The sequence below is a fragment of the Gymnoscopelus microlampas genome, assembly GCF_963454915.1.
Source record: "Gymnoscopelus microlampas genome assembly, chromosome: 23".
NCBI lineage: Eukaryota > Metazoa > Chordata > Actinopteri > Myctophiformes > Myctophidae > Gymnoscopelus > Gymnoscopelus microlampas.
The window spans coordinates 32108948-32123414 of NC_139960.1; the positions used below are offsets into that span (position 1 = coordinate 32108948).

General features: G+C 42.1%; 1 protein-coding gene across 1 annotated transcript in view; it reads left to right on the forward strand.

The window, feature by feature from the left end:
- LOC311039622 (leucine-rich repeat-containing G-protein coupled receptor 5-like) overlaps window positions 1–11843 on the forward strand; it is a gene marked incomplete at both ends in the record, with an annotated part of 63496 nt that extends 51653 nt beyond the window's left edge. Inside the window, 9 exons of the mRNA XM_084049559.1 lie at window positions 88–159; window positions 1015–1086; window positions 1738–1809; window positions 3125–3250; window positions 3428–3513; window positions 6639–6888; window positions 9481–9620; window positions 9894–10237; window positions 11466–11843. Of these exons, the coding sequence (XP_083905685.1) occupies window positions 88–159; window positions 1015–1086; window positions 1738–1809; window positions 3125–3250; window positions 3428–3513; window positions 6639–6888; window positions 9481–9620; window positions 9894–10237; window positions 11466–11843 (1540 nt within the window). The remainder of the gene's footprint in view (window positions 1–87; window positions 160–1014; window positions 1087–1737; window positions 1810–3124; window positions 3251–3427; window positions 3514–6638; window positions 6889–9480; window positions 9621–9893; window positions 10238–11465) is intronic.
- Between the last annotated feature and the right edge of the window lie 2624 nt (window positions 11844–14467).

Below are 14467 nucleotides of genomic sequence, written 5' to 3' on the forward strand. Positions count from 1 at the left end.
TGCATGTGTATGTGTGTGTGTGTGTGTGTGTGTGTGTGTGTGTGTGTGTGTGTGTGTGTGTGTGCGTGTGTGTGTGTGTGTGTGTAGGACTATAACAGGATCTAGGATATCCTCTCTTCCCCCCATGCTGTGTGAGAAGCTTCCAAACCTCCAACTACTGTAAGTAGTACGACACCAACGAAGAAGAATCAAACTCCATTCATGTCAAGAGACACCAATGAATAAGTCAAACACTCTTCACTTCAAGTCTGTCTGTCTGTGTCTTTGTCTGTCAGTGTTGCCAGATGGGAAATATTGAATTATCGTACCGGAGGCTTAAAATAGAAAGAATGAAAGAAAACTATCGTACACAGACAAAAAAAGAGAAATCACCCGTGTAAATATGTAATTTCACCAAAAAAAAATCGTATTTAGTGTAAGAAACAACCTTGTTTGAGACTCCTACGTGACAAAAATGCATCACATATGCTGCGTGGAAGCAGGGAACTTCCCGGACCTACACAAATAAAAGCCTGAAACTGGACTGGAAAGACACGACAGGTGTTTTTAATGCCTCCAAGTACAGATCTAGGGTCAGATTTACTGATTTCCTGACTTATTTTGAAAAGCCAAATCGGATCGCGAATCAACAGCCAGGGAATTTAGTAAATTCACACACTTTTTGGTGATATGGCGAAATGATCGCACATTTGGGCATTTTTGGAATTATTGATCGTACATCGTACAGAGGGTACATTGTACAAATACGATAATTATCGTACATCTGGCAACACTGGTGTCTGTGTGTCTCTCTCTCTATCTCTCTCTCCCAGTGATGCGTCTTATAACAGACTCCAGTCTCTCCCCAGTCTGTCAGCATGTAAGCGTCTTCAGAAGATGTAAGCATCATTATGATCATATATTAACTTATTGTAGTGATGATATACTGTAGTAAAATGATAAGATCATACTTGAGTATAATCCATTTTATTTGTCTAATCAGATTGTGTGTGCGTGTGTGTGTGATGGTTGCAGAGATCTTCATCATAATGACATCCAGCAGATATCCGAGAACACTTTCCATGGTCTGCTATCCCTGCACACACTGTAAGCACACACACACACACACACACACACACACACACACACACACACACACACACACACACACACACACACACACACACACACACACACACACACACACACACACACACACACACACACACACACACACACACACACACACTGATTGATTGATTGAATACTTAATTTACAGTTTGCAAACAGTACAGTGGTACGATTATGCAATGATGCTAAAAGGATAACACAAAAAGCCCTGAGGGCTTGTTTCCATTGTGGTCCTTTGTATTCACTTTATTATTCATTTAAAGACATACAAAGGGATAGTTCACCCCCGAAATGCCTTTTTTTCTATCAATGGTTAGGTATGGTCCGGTAGACTAAAGTGTCTCCTGTGTATATAGCTCTATATTCTGATTCTGTACTTATTGCTATAGAGTGTATGTTCAGTAACAGGAGTTTCCATGTCTCTCCAGCTCTTTATTAGGATACCAATTTTATCCAATCAGGATAGAGAACTCAGACAGGATTCAGGTTGAACAAGAGAAATTGGAAGTGATGACACAAAGAAATTAGCAGACAAAATGTGTCTGGTCTGTGTGTGTCTGTCTGTCTGTCTGTCTGTCTGTCTGTCTGTCTGTCTGTCTGTCTGTCTGTCTGTCTGTCCTCTCATAGGGACATATCGTGGAACAGGTTGTCTTCAGTGGAGTCCAGTGGTTTCTCTGCTCTGCCTGCCCTCAACAAACTGTGAGAACTCACCATAAGATTGATTGAATGCTTTATTAGTCAGAAAAGTAAACAGCACGTGCTGCCGTCAGACATTAAGACTAAAAGGATAATGCAAAAAAGTACAATAATACATGTCATGATTCATGAACAAATACAAACACTAGCCTATATATGTACAAAGGAGATGGGAAATTGCATTTACCTCCCCCTTGTGGTCTCCTGACAGATGTTTTGAAAGAAACCAGTGTTTCACATTCTTTAATGGATGATGTCAAAACATTCCACATTTTGATGGCAGAGTAGTAGAATGAGAATTTTTGGGGCGGTGTAGCCGCCCCCTATAAGTGAGTTTTGGACACCGACCAAAACATTTGTGTACCCCCTAACCCTTCCATTGTTAATGCAAATTGATACTTTTTTCATATCAGCCAATCACATTACAGCTAGTGTCATCACCACTAACTGTAATGTGATTGGCTGACTTTGCAAATTCAGGACTGTGATTGGCTAGCGAAACACATGACACATGTGCAGCCCTATGAATAGCAGTATGGACTTTAAAAAAAGTAATTTAACTTTTTTTTAAAGTGAGTCATGTTGTGATGACCACACACCGCCCACTTCACACTGGGTGTGATTTTTTCCATGTTTGTTCTAAATTTTGGGTGGTACCAGATCATAGTCGCTCCCTCTAGTGCTGTGGCTGTGGGTGTCACTCACCGATGAGACATATTAGGGGGATGAGATCAGTCAGGATAAGACTAGATCAAATGATCTAGAGCAGTGCTTCTCAAACTATTTCATGTCAAGGACCCTCAAATGCACACTTATTAGCCTGCGTACCCCCATTTGAAAATATATGACAAGGACCCCCATAAGAGAAGATTTGTACTGCTCTAGCAGTGATTCTCAGCCATTTTAATCCCCAGTTTGACATGCATTAGGCTACGGACCCCCATTCACTGGCATTTCTATCTCTGGGACCCCAATTCATATTGTAAAATCAGTGTTAATTTAACTCTGAGAGTGTACAAATGGAACCAAATGGACCCGTTAGGGTCCATTTGGTTCCATTTGTACACTCTCAGAGTTACAGACCCATAAGGGTCCATTTGGTTCCTAACTATCTATCATTTAGCTGAGGACCCCCTGGAACTCCCTCAAGGACCCCTGGGGGTCCCCGGACCCCACTTTGAGAACCAAGGATCTAGAGAGATCAAATTGGTTTGTGATGAGATCAGATACAATGAGTTGATATAAGAAGTGATAAGTTAAGTAATTTAATTTCTTCCATTGTGTAATAATACATTCTTCTATCTCTCTCTGTTTCCAGTGATCTCTCGTTCAATCAGCTTTCCTCCCTGCCTGTGATTGGCCTAGGCAGCCTAACTCACCTGCGATTGGCTGGAAATCGTCAGCTGACACAGCTGATACAGAGAGAGAGTTTACCTCGAGTCAGGTACACCTACGCTGCATGTGCTGTGTACGATGTTTACTCAAGTAAAAGTAGCAATACTATAATGTGTGTGTGTGCGTGTGTGCGTGTGTGCGCGTGTGCGCGTGTGCGCGTGTGTGCGCGTGTGTGTGTGTGTGTGTGTGTGTGTGTGTGTGTGTGTGTGCGCGTGCGTGCGTGCAGGGTGATGGAGGTACCTTATGCTTTCCAGTGTTGTGCATTCATCTCCTGTCTGAAAGAAGTAGAGAGAACAACAGAACAAAACCACGGTACACACACACACACACACACACACACACACACACACACACACACACACACACACACACACACACACACACACACACACACACACACACACACACACACACACACACACACACACACACATGAACACTACTAATATAATGTACCCACCAGGTAAAGCCTGACGCATGCTACAACAAAACTTTGGTTCGGCTGGGCTCACGTTGTTGGTGGCGAGTGGGGACTCACTCAAGCAGTGTGTAGGCTCAGTGCTTAATTCTTAAATTATTTGGTGCCTCTCTCTCTCTCTCTTGGGGTCCATAAAGATATTTCCACATGTCCTCTCATCAAGTTGTGAACATTGACAACTTTGACATGAGGGCAGTGCGCTCCGCAGTGCTACAGTAGGCTACACTACTGCCAGCAGCACTGGAACAGGTGGTTAAATGAATACCTGGAGTGGATATCATGACGCGACTTGGGGAATTTCTGACGGGGATATGGAGGTTTTCTCTTTCTAGTGACAGGTTGTGTGTATGAATTGTAACTAGTAGAGAGAGATTTCAGAGGTGTTTGTACCTCCTGGAAGACGGCTTGTGTCTCTTCCAAACTACCGCTGCTGTTCACTGGCTTCACCGCTGACAGAATGAACTTGAAGCCGGGCTGAATGAACTCGGAAACAATGCGGAACGTCTGACCAACGTCTGACCAATCACAGTAGCTGAACTAGTTCGATAGTCTAGTAATATAACCAGTGTTGGGAAGTAACTAAAGTAATATGTAACTTAAAGTAATAATATTACCTTTTCCCAGTAACTAGTAACGTAACTAATTACTTTCACGTTTTGAGTAATAATATTACCTTTACTTTTTTTCAAAAAGTAACTTATTACTTTTTTTCACGAGCCTCGGTGGTACTCTGGGTTTGAGTGTGTTTATTTGATCCTGTGTTGTTTTTGGTCCATTGATATAATGGTAGACTGGTTGGGATCGAGTTGCTAAGCAGGCTGCTTGCTGATCCGGTCTAGAGCGGATACGGAAACGTTGCGCTCATGTCTGTGTGAATTATTATCAGCTGCGGAAGGGCGGGCCGCCCTTAAACCGGATCAAACAGTGTTGCCATGTCTGCTTATTATAAGCGACTTGTTAACCGATGAAGATGCGCCGTAAGCTTGTAGGTCGGCTATTTTCTATATATATATATATATATTAGAATACATTTGTTTACAAAGAAATTAAGCACTTTATGAAGAGGTTTTGTTGTTTAGTTGGTTGCTGTCAAATAAAAGGTTTTTGAGAGGCTGGCTGTAAGTGGGTCCACCAGCATATTGTCCAATGCCCACTTAACCGTAGGCCTAGTCCATATGCCTAGCTGTAGGCTGCTATGAAGTGGTCAAGTGGAACACACTTTTGATTTCTTTTCCTGATATGTTGTTTTGTGTCCTGAATGATGCACTAAATATCAGTCAGTCAGAATGATTGTTTTGAAGTTTACATTTCCTACACCCACGAACCACGATGATATGTGTTGCTATGGGAGCCTTTTTATTTTATTAGAATTCATTTTGTTTACAAAGAAATGAAGCACTTTATGAAGAGGTTTTGTTGTTTAACTGTTTTGTTTAACCTAGTACATAGGCCTAGCCCACGATGATATGTGTTGCTATGGGACCATTTTTATTTTTGTATTTTATTAGAATACATTTTGTTTACAAAGAAATATAGCAGTTTATGAAGATGTTTTTATCTATGTTTGTTTAGTTTATGTTTGGAGCTTTAATAAACAACAGAAGTTGTTCAAAGATTGTGTCTCATGATGAGTCATTATCTGTTTGAGCCCAGGTGTTTGAATTTGAATATTTTATTAGGCAAAAAATACATTAAATACATTTAAAATACTTGTTTCCATTGAGGTCCTTAGTATTCAATTCATAGTCGTCAAATGGTTTTCATTTAGTCTGTAAGTTATGAATTCATACACTGTAAAAGTCTTAGTGTTAATATAATTCAAATGAGTGTACAATGAGGATTTTACAATGTAGGCTGCAGAAAAGAGAAAAAAAACAACTGCTAATGTTGAAAATGCAAAGTTAGACTTTTGGGGAGAAAGGATGCAAATTACTGGGGGCGAGAAAAAAAAAGTAACTAAAGTAATAAGTAACTAGGTACTTTTGGCAGGGAGTAATAAGTAAAGTAACTACATTACTTTTTAAACAAGTAATATGTAATAAGTAACATATTACTATGTTTTAGTAACTATCCCAACACTGAATATAACTAATATTTCGGAGGCACATAACACCCGAATTTAGTTCTGATCCCGCCCACCCGAACCTATGAATGACGTCATATTGTGGTCTGGACCCAGTAGAACCGAAGAAATGTTGGTTGTTCGGCTGTAGTCTGCATTGGGCTTAAGAGGGTCTGAAACCAACTACATTGTTAATGTGTGTGTGTGTGTGTGTGTGTGTGTGTGTGTGTGTGTGTGTGTGTGTGTGTGTGTGTGTGTGTGTGTGTGTGTGTGTGTGTGTGTGTGTGTGTGTGTGTGTGTGTGTGTGTGTGTGTGTGTGTGTGCGTGTGCACATCCATACCTGTGCGTGTGCGTTTCAGATCAGGACTTCCAAGATGAACCAACAACACACACACATACTGTCCACTGTACACCTACACCAGGTACGCACACACACACACACACACACACACACACACACACACACACACACACACACACACACACACACACACACACACACACACACACACACACACACACACACACACACACACACACACATACACACACACACACACACACACACACACACACACACACACACACACACCTACACCAGGTACATACAGTACACAAATAACAAACGCTGCATCGCGGCGCGATTGACATAGAACTAAAACTAAGGACATTTTCTCTATGATTGTAGTTAGTTTTAGTTAGATTTGTAAACACACAATACATTTTCAGTTAGTTATTGTTTTTTGTAAAGTCTTGTTTTTATTTATGTCAGACAGACAGACAGACAGACAGACAGACAGAGAGACACACACACACACACACACACACACACACACGCGCGCGCACGCGGGCACTGACGGGGGCGCACACACACACTGAGTGTTTTTCTGTCTGCAGGTCCACTGCATACCTGTCTCCATCTCTTCAGCGGTTGGCTCCTGCGCGGAGGGGTGTGGCTCATCGCCGTGCTCTCATTGGTCGGTAACGTGCTGGTGGCGCTGTCCGTCTTCCTGCCGGCAAAGCCCACCTCTCGACTGACGCCTCCCAAGCTTCTAATTGGCTTGTTGGCCCTGGTGAACGGCATGATGGGAGTTTGGACCGGATGGACGGCTGTGGTCGACGCCTGGACCTATGGAAGTTTCTGGAGGTACAGAGTAGCGCGTTGGCATTATCTCAAATGATTAGGATTAATAATCGTGAAATTTACACTGCTCTCATAGTACTCTGACAAGGTGTAAAAAAATAATTAGAATGTCTATTGTATATATATAAATAAAGAAATACATCACATGGATGCAACTGGGACGCATCATCAGTGTTGTAGCCTGGGGTCATAGGGTGTTTCGGGTCTCGCAACATACAACATACACCCTCGCCCAGGTGACCCAGCCAGGGTTGATCAAGCCCCAACTTACGTCCCAGTAGCACCCACGGTCAGTCCTATAGGGAAAGACAGGGCCACTCAGTCCGCTTCTCCGGGAAGTACTCTGCCGGGACTCGGGAGAGGCTCTGGCACGTGGAGGGACTAGGCTCTGTGGGTTGTCTCCTGGCCGGGCTCCTCCTTCGTCTCACCAGGTCCAGGACCTGAGCGCTGTACCAGATCCTCTGTACCATCCCGATCCAAACATTTCCTTCTGGCGTGATGGTTCCTTGGGCCGATACCACTAGATTGGGCCGTCTAATGGTATTAGCTCCGCTTGCGGTACGCTGGAATGGAATGGCCCTCCTAAAGGGCTCACCGCGGGTTTGTTGGGATTCTTCCTCACGGAAGACACAGCATGGGGCGCTAACCCATACTGCTCCCGGGATACCGTCTACATTCCGGCTGTCAACAGTCTCTCCTGTGGTCACCAAACTATTCCTGGTTGTCACGTAGATATTAACAAAATATTTTCAGATGGTTGTTTGCGTTCAAATACATATTAATTGCTTGACATTGGTCAAGAAGCACTGACCTACAGTGTACACCAGTGACTTCCTGTGTGTGTGCAAGAAGAAAGATGATTAAGAAGGAACAGTCATCAATGCTGAAGCGTTTGGAAGGCACTGGAGGCAAACTGGATCCGGAAGTTTGATGGAATGCATTGCAGTCAAGGAGAGCCGGATGGACCAGCTTGTGAACAAAGACTATTTCTGAACGGTTTGTCAGTTGGTCAGTTAATCGGTTCAGGAATATAAAAGAAGACATCTCACAGGTTGTTTTCTAGTCACTTATTTTTCGAGTGTGCGTGATTTCATTGAGGCATCTAAACATGTACAGGTATCGTTTCTGGCTCGGTAGTATCGAGAGATTTTGTTGTCAGGCAGGCTGTCATGGATCGACAGTCTTGCAATACTTTGGCCCGTTCAGAAACATACAGTACTCTTTAGATACCTCAATAAAATGATCCAGTGTACTGTGTAAGCAACACAGCAGAAAACAATATGTGATTTGTCTTCTTTTATTTTCGTGGACTGAGTATTCTCAATCGTTCAGAAATAGTATTTGTTCATAAGCTGGTCCTCCTGGCTCTCCTTGACTGCAATACATTCCATCGAACTTCCGGCTGCCGTTTGCCTCCCAGTGAGACGAATCTGCCAGATAGAGAAAATGACATAGATCAGTGGTCACTGGTTCCAAAACTGGGGGACCCCACATTATTTTTCACCTTTTTCATTCCAAACATTGTGATAAGTAGCCAATCTGCAAGCTCACAATGCCTCGCACTGCGAGCTGTTGTGATAGTTCGGCTATTTTCACAATATTTATCTGTGGAACCGAGTCAAACTAAATGTAATATAACTAGAGGTTCGGGCCGCAACGCGGCCCTCACATCTAGTCGCCTGGCCCTCACATCTAGTAGCCTACAATATAGGCTATAAAATAAGTCCTTTTCCTTTTCATAACTGTCGCGGTATATGGCGTTCCAAAGCTCAAATGTCCTCCTTCTACTCACACACACACACACACTCGCTGTATCGCGATATATCTGAAAAGGCAGCGCATGCCTTTATGTCCATGCTGAAGTGTGTGTGTGTGTGTGTGTGTGTGTGTGTGTGTGTGTGTGTGTGTGTGTGTGTGTGTGTGTGTGTGTGTGTGTGTGTGTGTGTGTCTCACGCAGACACATGGCAGTAAGTCAATACAGTCCGAAGCGACACACACACACACCAGCCTGTTCTCACTCCCAAGGCGTCACTTTTTGCCGCTCAGTAGCCCTGAAACGTCAAGTTTTGACATGAAGGGACGCCATTGTGACGTCGCATGTTGACAAAACTATGCCTAAACCTAACCCTATTCCTAACCCTAACCTCACAAAAATATGCCTAAACCTAACCATAATCCTAACCCTAACCTCACAAAAACTATGCGGAGGGGGAGAAAATAAAAGTCATACCCATGGTGGCGTTCGATCATACGAGGTTGTGGTTACTAGTCAAGCAGCCCAAGAAACAATACAAATATATACCTATAATTAAAAGCACACGATCCAAAGGCAACAGGCATGATACATTTTTAGGCTAAATGTGTAGGAAATTGGACACGTGGTCTGCGAGAACATAGCTATACAACATAGCAGAGACAAAGAATAACACAAAGAATAAGACGGAAAACGATAACACTGCAGGAAGTCGAACCACTAGCCGATTGTATTAATAGATATGATTATTTTGGGGGGTCGCCACACTGAAAACAAAAGTTTGGGAACCTTTGACATAGATGACCTTACCTTTTTTTATAAAATACCCTGTGTGTGTACAGGTATGGCGTGCGCTGGGAGAACAGCTTCCTGTGTGGACTGAGTGGCTTCCTGTCTGTGTTCTCCTCTGAAACAGCCCTCTTCCTGTTAACCCTCGCTGCTCTGGAGAGGAGCAGAGCGCGCAACACGCTCACTCAGAAAGGTATTGATGTACACGACTACTTAACGTTATATTATCAAAGTCTTTGTGCTTTGTCAATTATTTGAGGGCCCAATTGCAATATCCTCACGCCCCATCAGCGGACCCTGGCCGGCTGGCCCACAGGTTGGGAACTATAAAGCAAATGAAGAATGAATTTTTATGATATAATTATATTATATTTCTAATCTGTCTGTCTTTCTCTCTCTGTGTGTGTCTGCTCTATGTCTCTCTCCCCACCAGTCTCTCCATCTCTCTCTCCTCTCTCCCTCTGTCTGTCCGTGTGCGTTTGTTTCCTGTTGGGTTTCGTGGCGACTCTGCCCCCTCTGCTGGCCGAGGACGGAACTACATCCCTGTGCCTCCCTCTGTTCTCGCTCTCCTCCTGTCTCTCCTCCTCTCTCTCCCTGCTCCTCCTCAACTCGCTGTGCTTCCTGCTCATGACACTGGCCTATGTGCATACGTACGTGCACACGTACCGCGCCTGTGATGTCGACGGTTCGAGCCCCAGGGAGGAGGAGGAGGCCGTGATGACGCGTCATGTCGCCTTCCTGATCTTTTCCAACTTCATCCTCTTCCTGCCTGTGGCGTTCCTCTCCTTATCCTCCCTGCTGCACCTCAAGGTTATTATAAATTCATTATTTTTCATTTTATTAAATGTGTTTATTTACTTTTTTTTTCTTTTTTGACGTGAGTTACAAATGTACTGTAGCTTTTTTCCCTCAACAATTCTCTTGTGTTATGAGCTTGAGCTTTTGGCTAATGTTCTCCACCCCCAGAATTTGAATGCTGGGTTCCAAGTGGTTGAAGTGGGTTTGTTAGTTTAGATTTCATTTTTTGAAAAGTTTTAGTTTAGTTTTTATACATTTTAGTGTTAGTTTTAGGTTTATTTATTGTAATGGGGTAGTCAGTAGCAACATTCAAAGAGCTCAGAAGAATTGTGAAAATAACTAATCTACAAGCTCAAGACGTGTCATGATGCGACGCGTTGGGAGGTTGTAGATCGGCTATTTTCACTATTTGTGAAGATGTTGTGGGCTTTAAACTGGCACAGCTAAATGCCTTATGTATGAAATATTGGCAAAGACTAAAACTAAGCGCATTTTCTTTTTTTGTAAAGCCTCGTTTTGATTTTGATTTCAGCAAAAAAAAATGTTTTGTCAATTCTAGTTTTCAATATTTTGTTAGTTCACTGGTAGGTAGGTTACTGAACTGTCCACAGCCCTCCTCTGAGACAGAGAGTGAGTAGACAGAAATGATGCCATCTTATAAATGAGCCTTAGTGAGAAGGACCAATTAAGAGAAGGTTGAAAATGGGTGAAAAGTGCTCCTATAATAACCCACTGCACCTTCCCATCGCACAGCTTAACACAATGTTAGGAATGATAATTCCTAATGATAATTTACATGCAGTTTTAGCATGTTATTTAGACAGCTAGGTTCATTGTTTAACCTGGTATCATATAGTTTCAATTTACAGATTCTTATTTTGATAGTATATTGCTTACTGTAAGTCGCTCTGGATAAGAGTGTCTGATAATCACTGGTTCCCAAACTTTTTAGCTCGACATTTGATGTATCCCCAGGACCCAAACTAGTGAAAATAACAAATCTACAAGCTTGTAGATCGGCTATTTTCACTACTTCTTAAACATTTGTTTTGTAATTTATGGAATTTCTTGGATTTTTTTTTTCATTCATGATATTATTTTTGAAAAGAATAATTGCATTTTGTTAAATTCATGAAAAATGTAGAATTTTTGGGATTTTTTTGGGGAAAATGCTGTCTGTGACCCACTGTTTGGGAACCAATGTGCTAAATGCCCAAAATTGTTATTGAAAATTGCACAGCTGGAGGCCGTCAAAGGAGCGCTCCTCCTGGTGGTGGCGCTGCCCGCCTGCATCAACCCGCTGCTGTACCTGCTCTTCACCCCGCTGGCCCGGGATGACCTGCAGAGGGCGCTGATGGAGCGCGCCCCGAGAGCCCTGACCAGGAGGACGCAGAGAGGAGGAGGAGGTCTGGGGCCGCTGGGTTGGTTGTACAGCGACGGAGGGGGCGGGGGCGGGGGCGGGGGAGGGGGCGGCGAGGAGGCAGAGAAGAGGTCGTGCGATTCGACGCAGGCGCTCGTGGAGGTGGGCGGGGCCACGGAGGATGAAGAGGAGGGCGAGAGAGGAAGAGGAAGGCGGGAAGTACGACGGCCCGTGGCGTTTGTTGTCACCTGTCACTAGACTGAGATACACACCCGCATGCACACACACGCGCGCGCACGCATATACAAACGCATGCATACAGTATGATCAACTATAGAGTACTGTTTAGGGCTGGACGATATCACTATTATTTCAAACTTTTGTTTTATATATTTCGATACGTTACTTGCCCAGTCCTAATAGAGTATAATGGAATGAGATTTCAGACTTTTAATTCCCTGTAGCTCCACAAAGCTATAACTTTTTTTTACAATGTAATTGATTGATTGAGCCATCTGTATGGTAGAGTATGTTAATACAGTATAACTTATAGGCTACAATTGGGGTGGTTGTATTTGGTCTCCCTGTTTCTTCTATCGAGACATTTAGATCCTGTTTTTAGGTTTGGACACAAGCCTGTTTTTGGTTTCTTTCCATTTTGACCTTCTCCCCTGAGCAAGCAGGCAGGCTCTATTAGCTTAGTGGTAACATTTTCAGCACTTGTGCAGGAGTCCCTGGTTCAAATCCTGGGTAGAACAGGAAAGTTACATAGTGCATCTTTAACGCTAATAAAGTCTCATCTCATAATTTGCCTCGTTAACTGTCCCGAAAACTGAGGTAATGAGCTGTGAGTTTGTAGATTGGCTACTTTCAGAATTTTGGATGGTTTGGTGGAACTTTTTTCTTTTTTTCCATTTAGAATAATTGTTTGAAGATTTTTGCCTACAATGACATGGCCCAAAATAGGGATGCAAGTTGTAAGGGGTTAAATCACAGGTTCTCAAAGTGGGGTCCAGGGACTCTCATGGTTCCTTTAGGCCCTAAAGGAACCCTAAAGTTTAGGGGTTTCCAAATGGACCCTTATATACTGTAGGTCTGTAACTCTATGTTCAAATAGAACCAAGTAACACTCTCATGGGGTTCCTTGAAATTAAAGGTGATGTAAGTGATATGTTTTTTTTTTTCCAAATAGGTCTTTAATAGCTCTATGTACTGATCGTAATCATTGCTATAGAGTGTTTGTTCAGCAACAGGGGTTTCCCATGTCTCTCTAGCTCTTTAGTAAACAGAAAATAAATGTTCAGGTCAGGGTGTCAATTTTATCCAACCAGGAGAGAGAACAAGATAAAAAGATAAAATTGGAAGTGATGACACAAAGAAGTGAGCAGTTCAAATTGGAATTGGAACACTATAAAATTGAAGCTGATAAATGGGTTCTCTCTCCTGCTGATATTGGTCATTGTTCAGGCCCACCTGAACATGCCGTTTCTGTTTACTAAAGATCTGGAGAGATGGGGAGACCTGTGTTACTGAACAAACACTCTATAGCAATGATTACTATCAGAATAAAGAGCTTTAAGCTTTTAACAAAACCCTTTTTGTTTTACCCCAAAAAATATCACTTATAACACCTTTAAAATTTTAGAGAAGCACAGGGTTAAAGAGACATTGCACCTGTGTGTTAGAATTGTAATGTTTGTGTGAGTTTCTCCACCCTGCGTACACACATGCTGCACACAGATTCACCTTGTGCAGGCTTTGAACCTGGGGTAGGTGGGTGGGTGGGTGTGTGTGTGTGTGTGTGTGTGTGTGTGTGTGTGTGTGTGTGTGTGTGTGTGTGTGTGTGTGTGTGTGTGTGTGTGTGTGTGTGTGTGTGTGCTTGTATTACTATACCTGTAGCTGTGTGGGCCAAATGGCCCCACGGGTATGGTAGAATTTGAGGAATAGACATTCGAAACGCAGGGTTTTTGTTTTCTTCAGTTTTCTGAAAAGTAACGGGTTTGGACATACAAGGTTTCCACCCGACAGCAACGACATTATTAAAAAAATGACCTGTTGCTTTCAGTGGCGCTCGGTATCAACGTCTTCCATGATTATTTCCTTTTTGTAAACTATTGTAAAATATTATTGAATGTTTGAGTATTTTAACCCATAAAAGTGATATTTTCATTATGTAAAATAAAAACATATTCTGTATATATAAACACTTTTTTCTAGTTCTATACTTTTGACTCTATTTATTTCATTTCAATGTGTGTCTATGTGTTTTCAGTGGAAACAAATGTCTTCTCTTTCTTTTAAAACAAAGTGTTTGCATGTAGTAGACTCACCCAACATTATTATGGAGAAGTACTGTAGTTAGCTTGTAGATAGAAGCAGTGGTGGACAGTAACAAAGTACATTTACTGTTCTTAAAGTAACTAATAATTATTGTATTTGTACCATAATTTTACCCTCTGTATGATATATGATCAATAATGCAAAATAAATCACAAATATACGATGCATGAATTTACTATACTAATACTGCATGAAATTACTAAGTGTTAAAGTACTGGATTACTTACTAAAAAATGCTCGAGTATGTAAAAGTATGTGCTTTTAAAAATACTTAAAGTATTCAAAAGTAGAAATTACAAAGTACATTTTCCTTTTAATATCAATGCATTACTGTATTGAAATTGAGATTCATTTTGCTGGACCAGCTTGAGAACAAACACTATTTCTGAACGATTGTGTCCTTTATTGTCAGGTTATCTGTTCAGGAATATAAAAGAAAACATTTCATAGGTTGCTTTCTAATCACTTATTTTTTTATGTGCACACTGTATAATTTTATTGAGGCATCTAAACAGCGTCATTTATCGTTTCTGGCTCGGCAG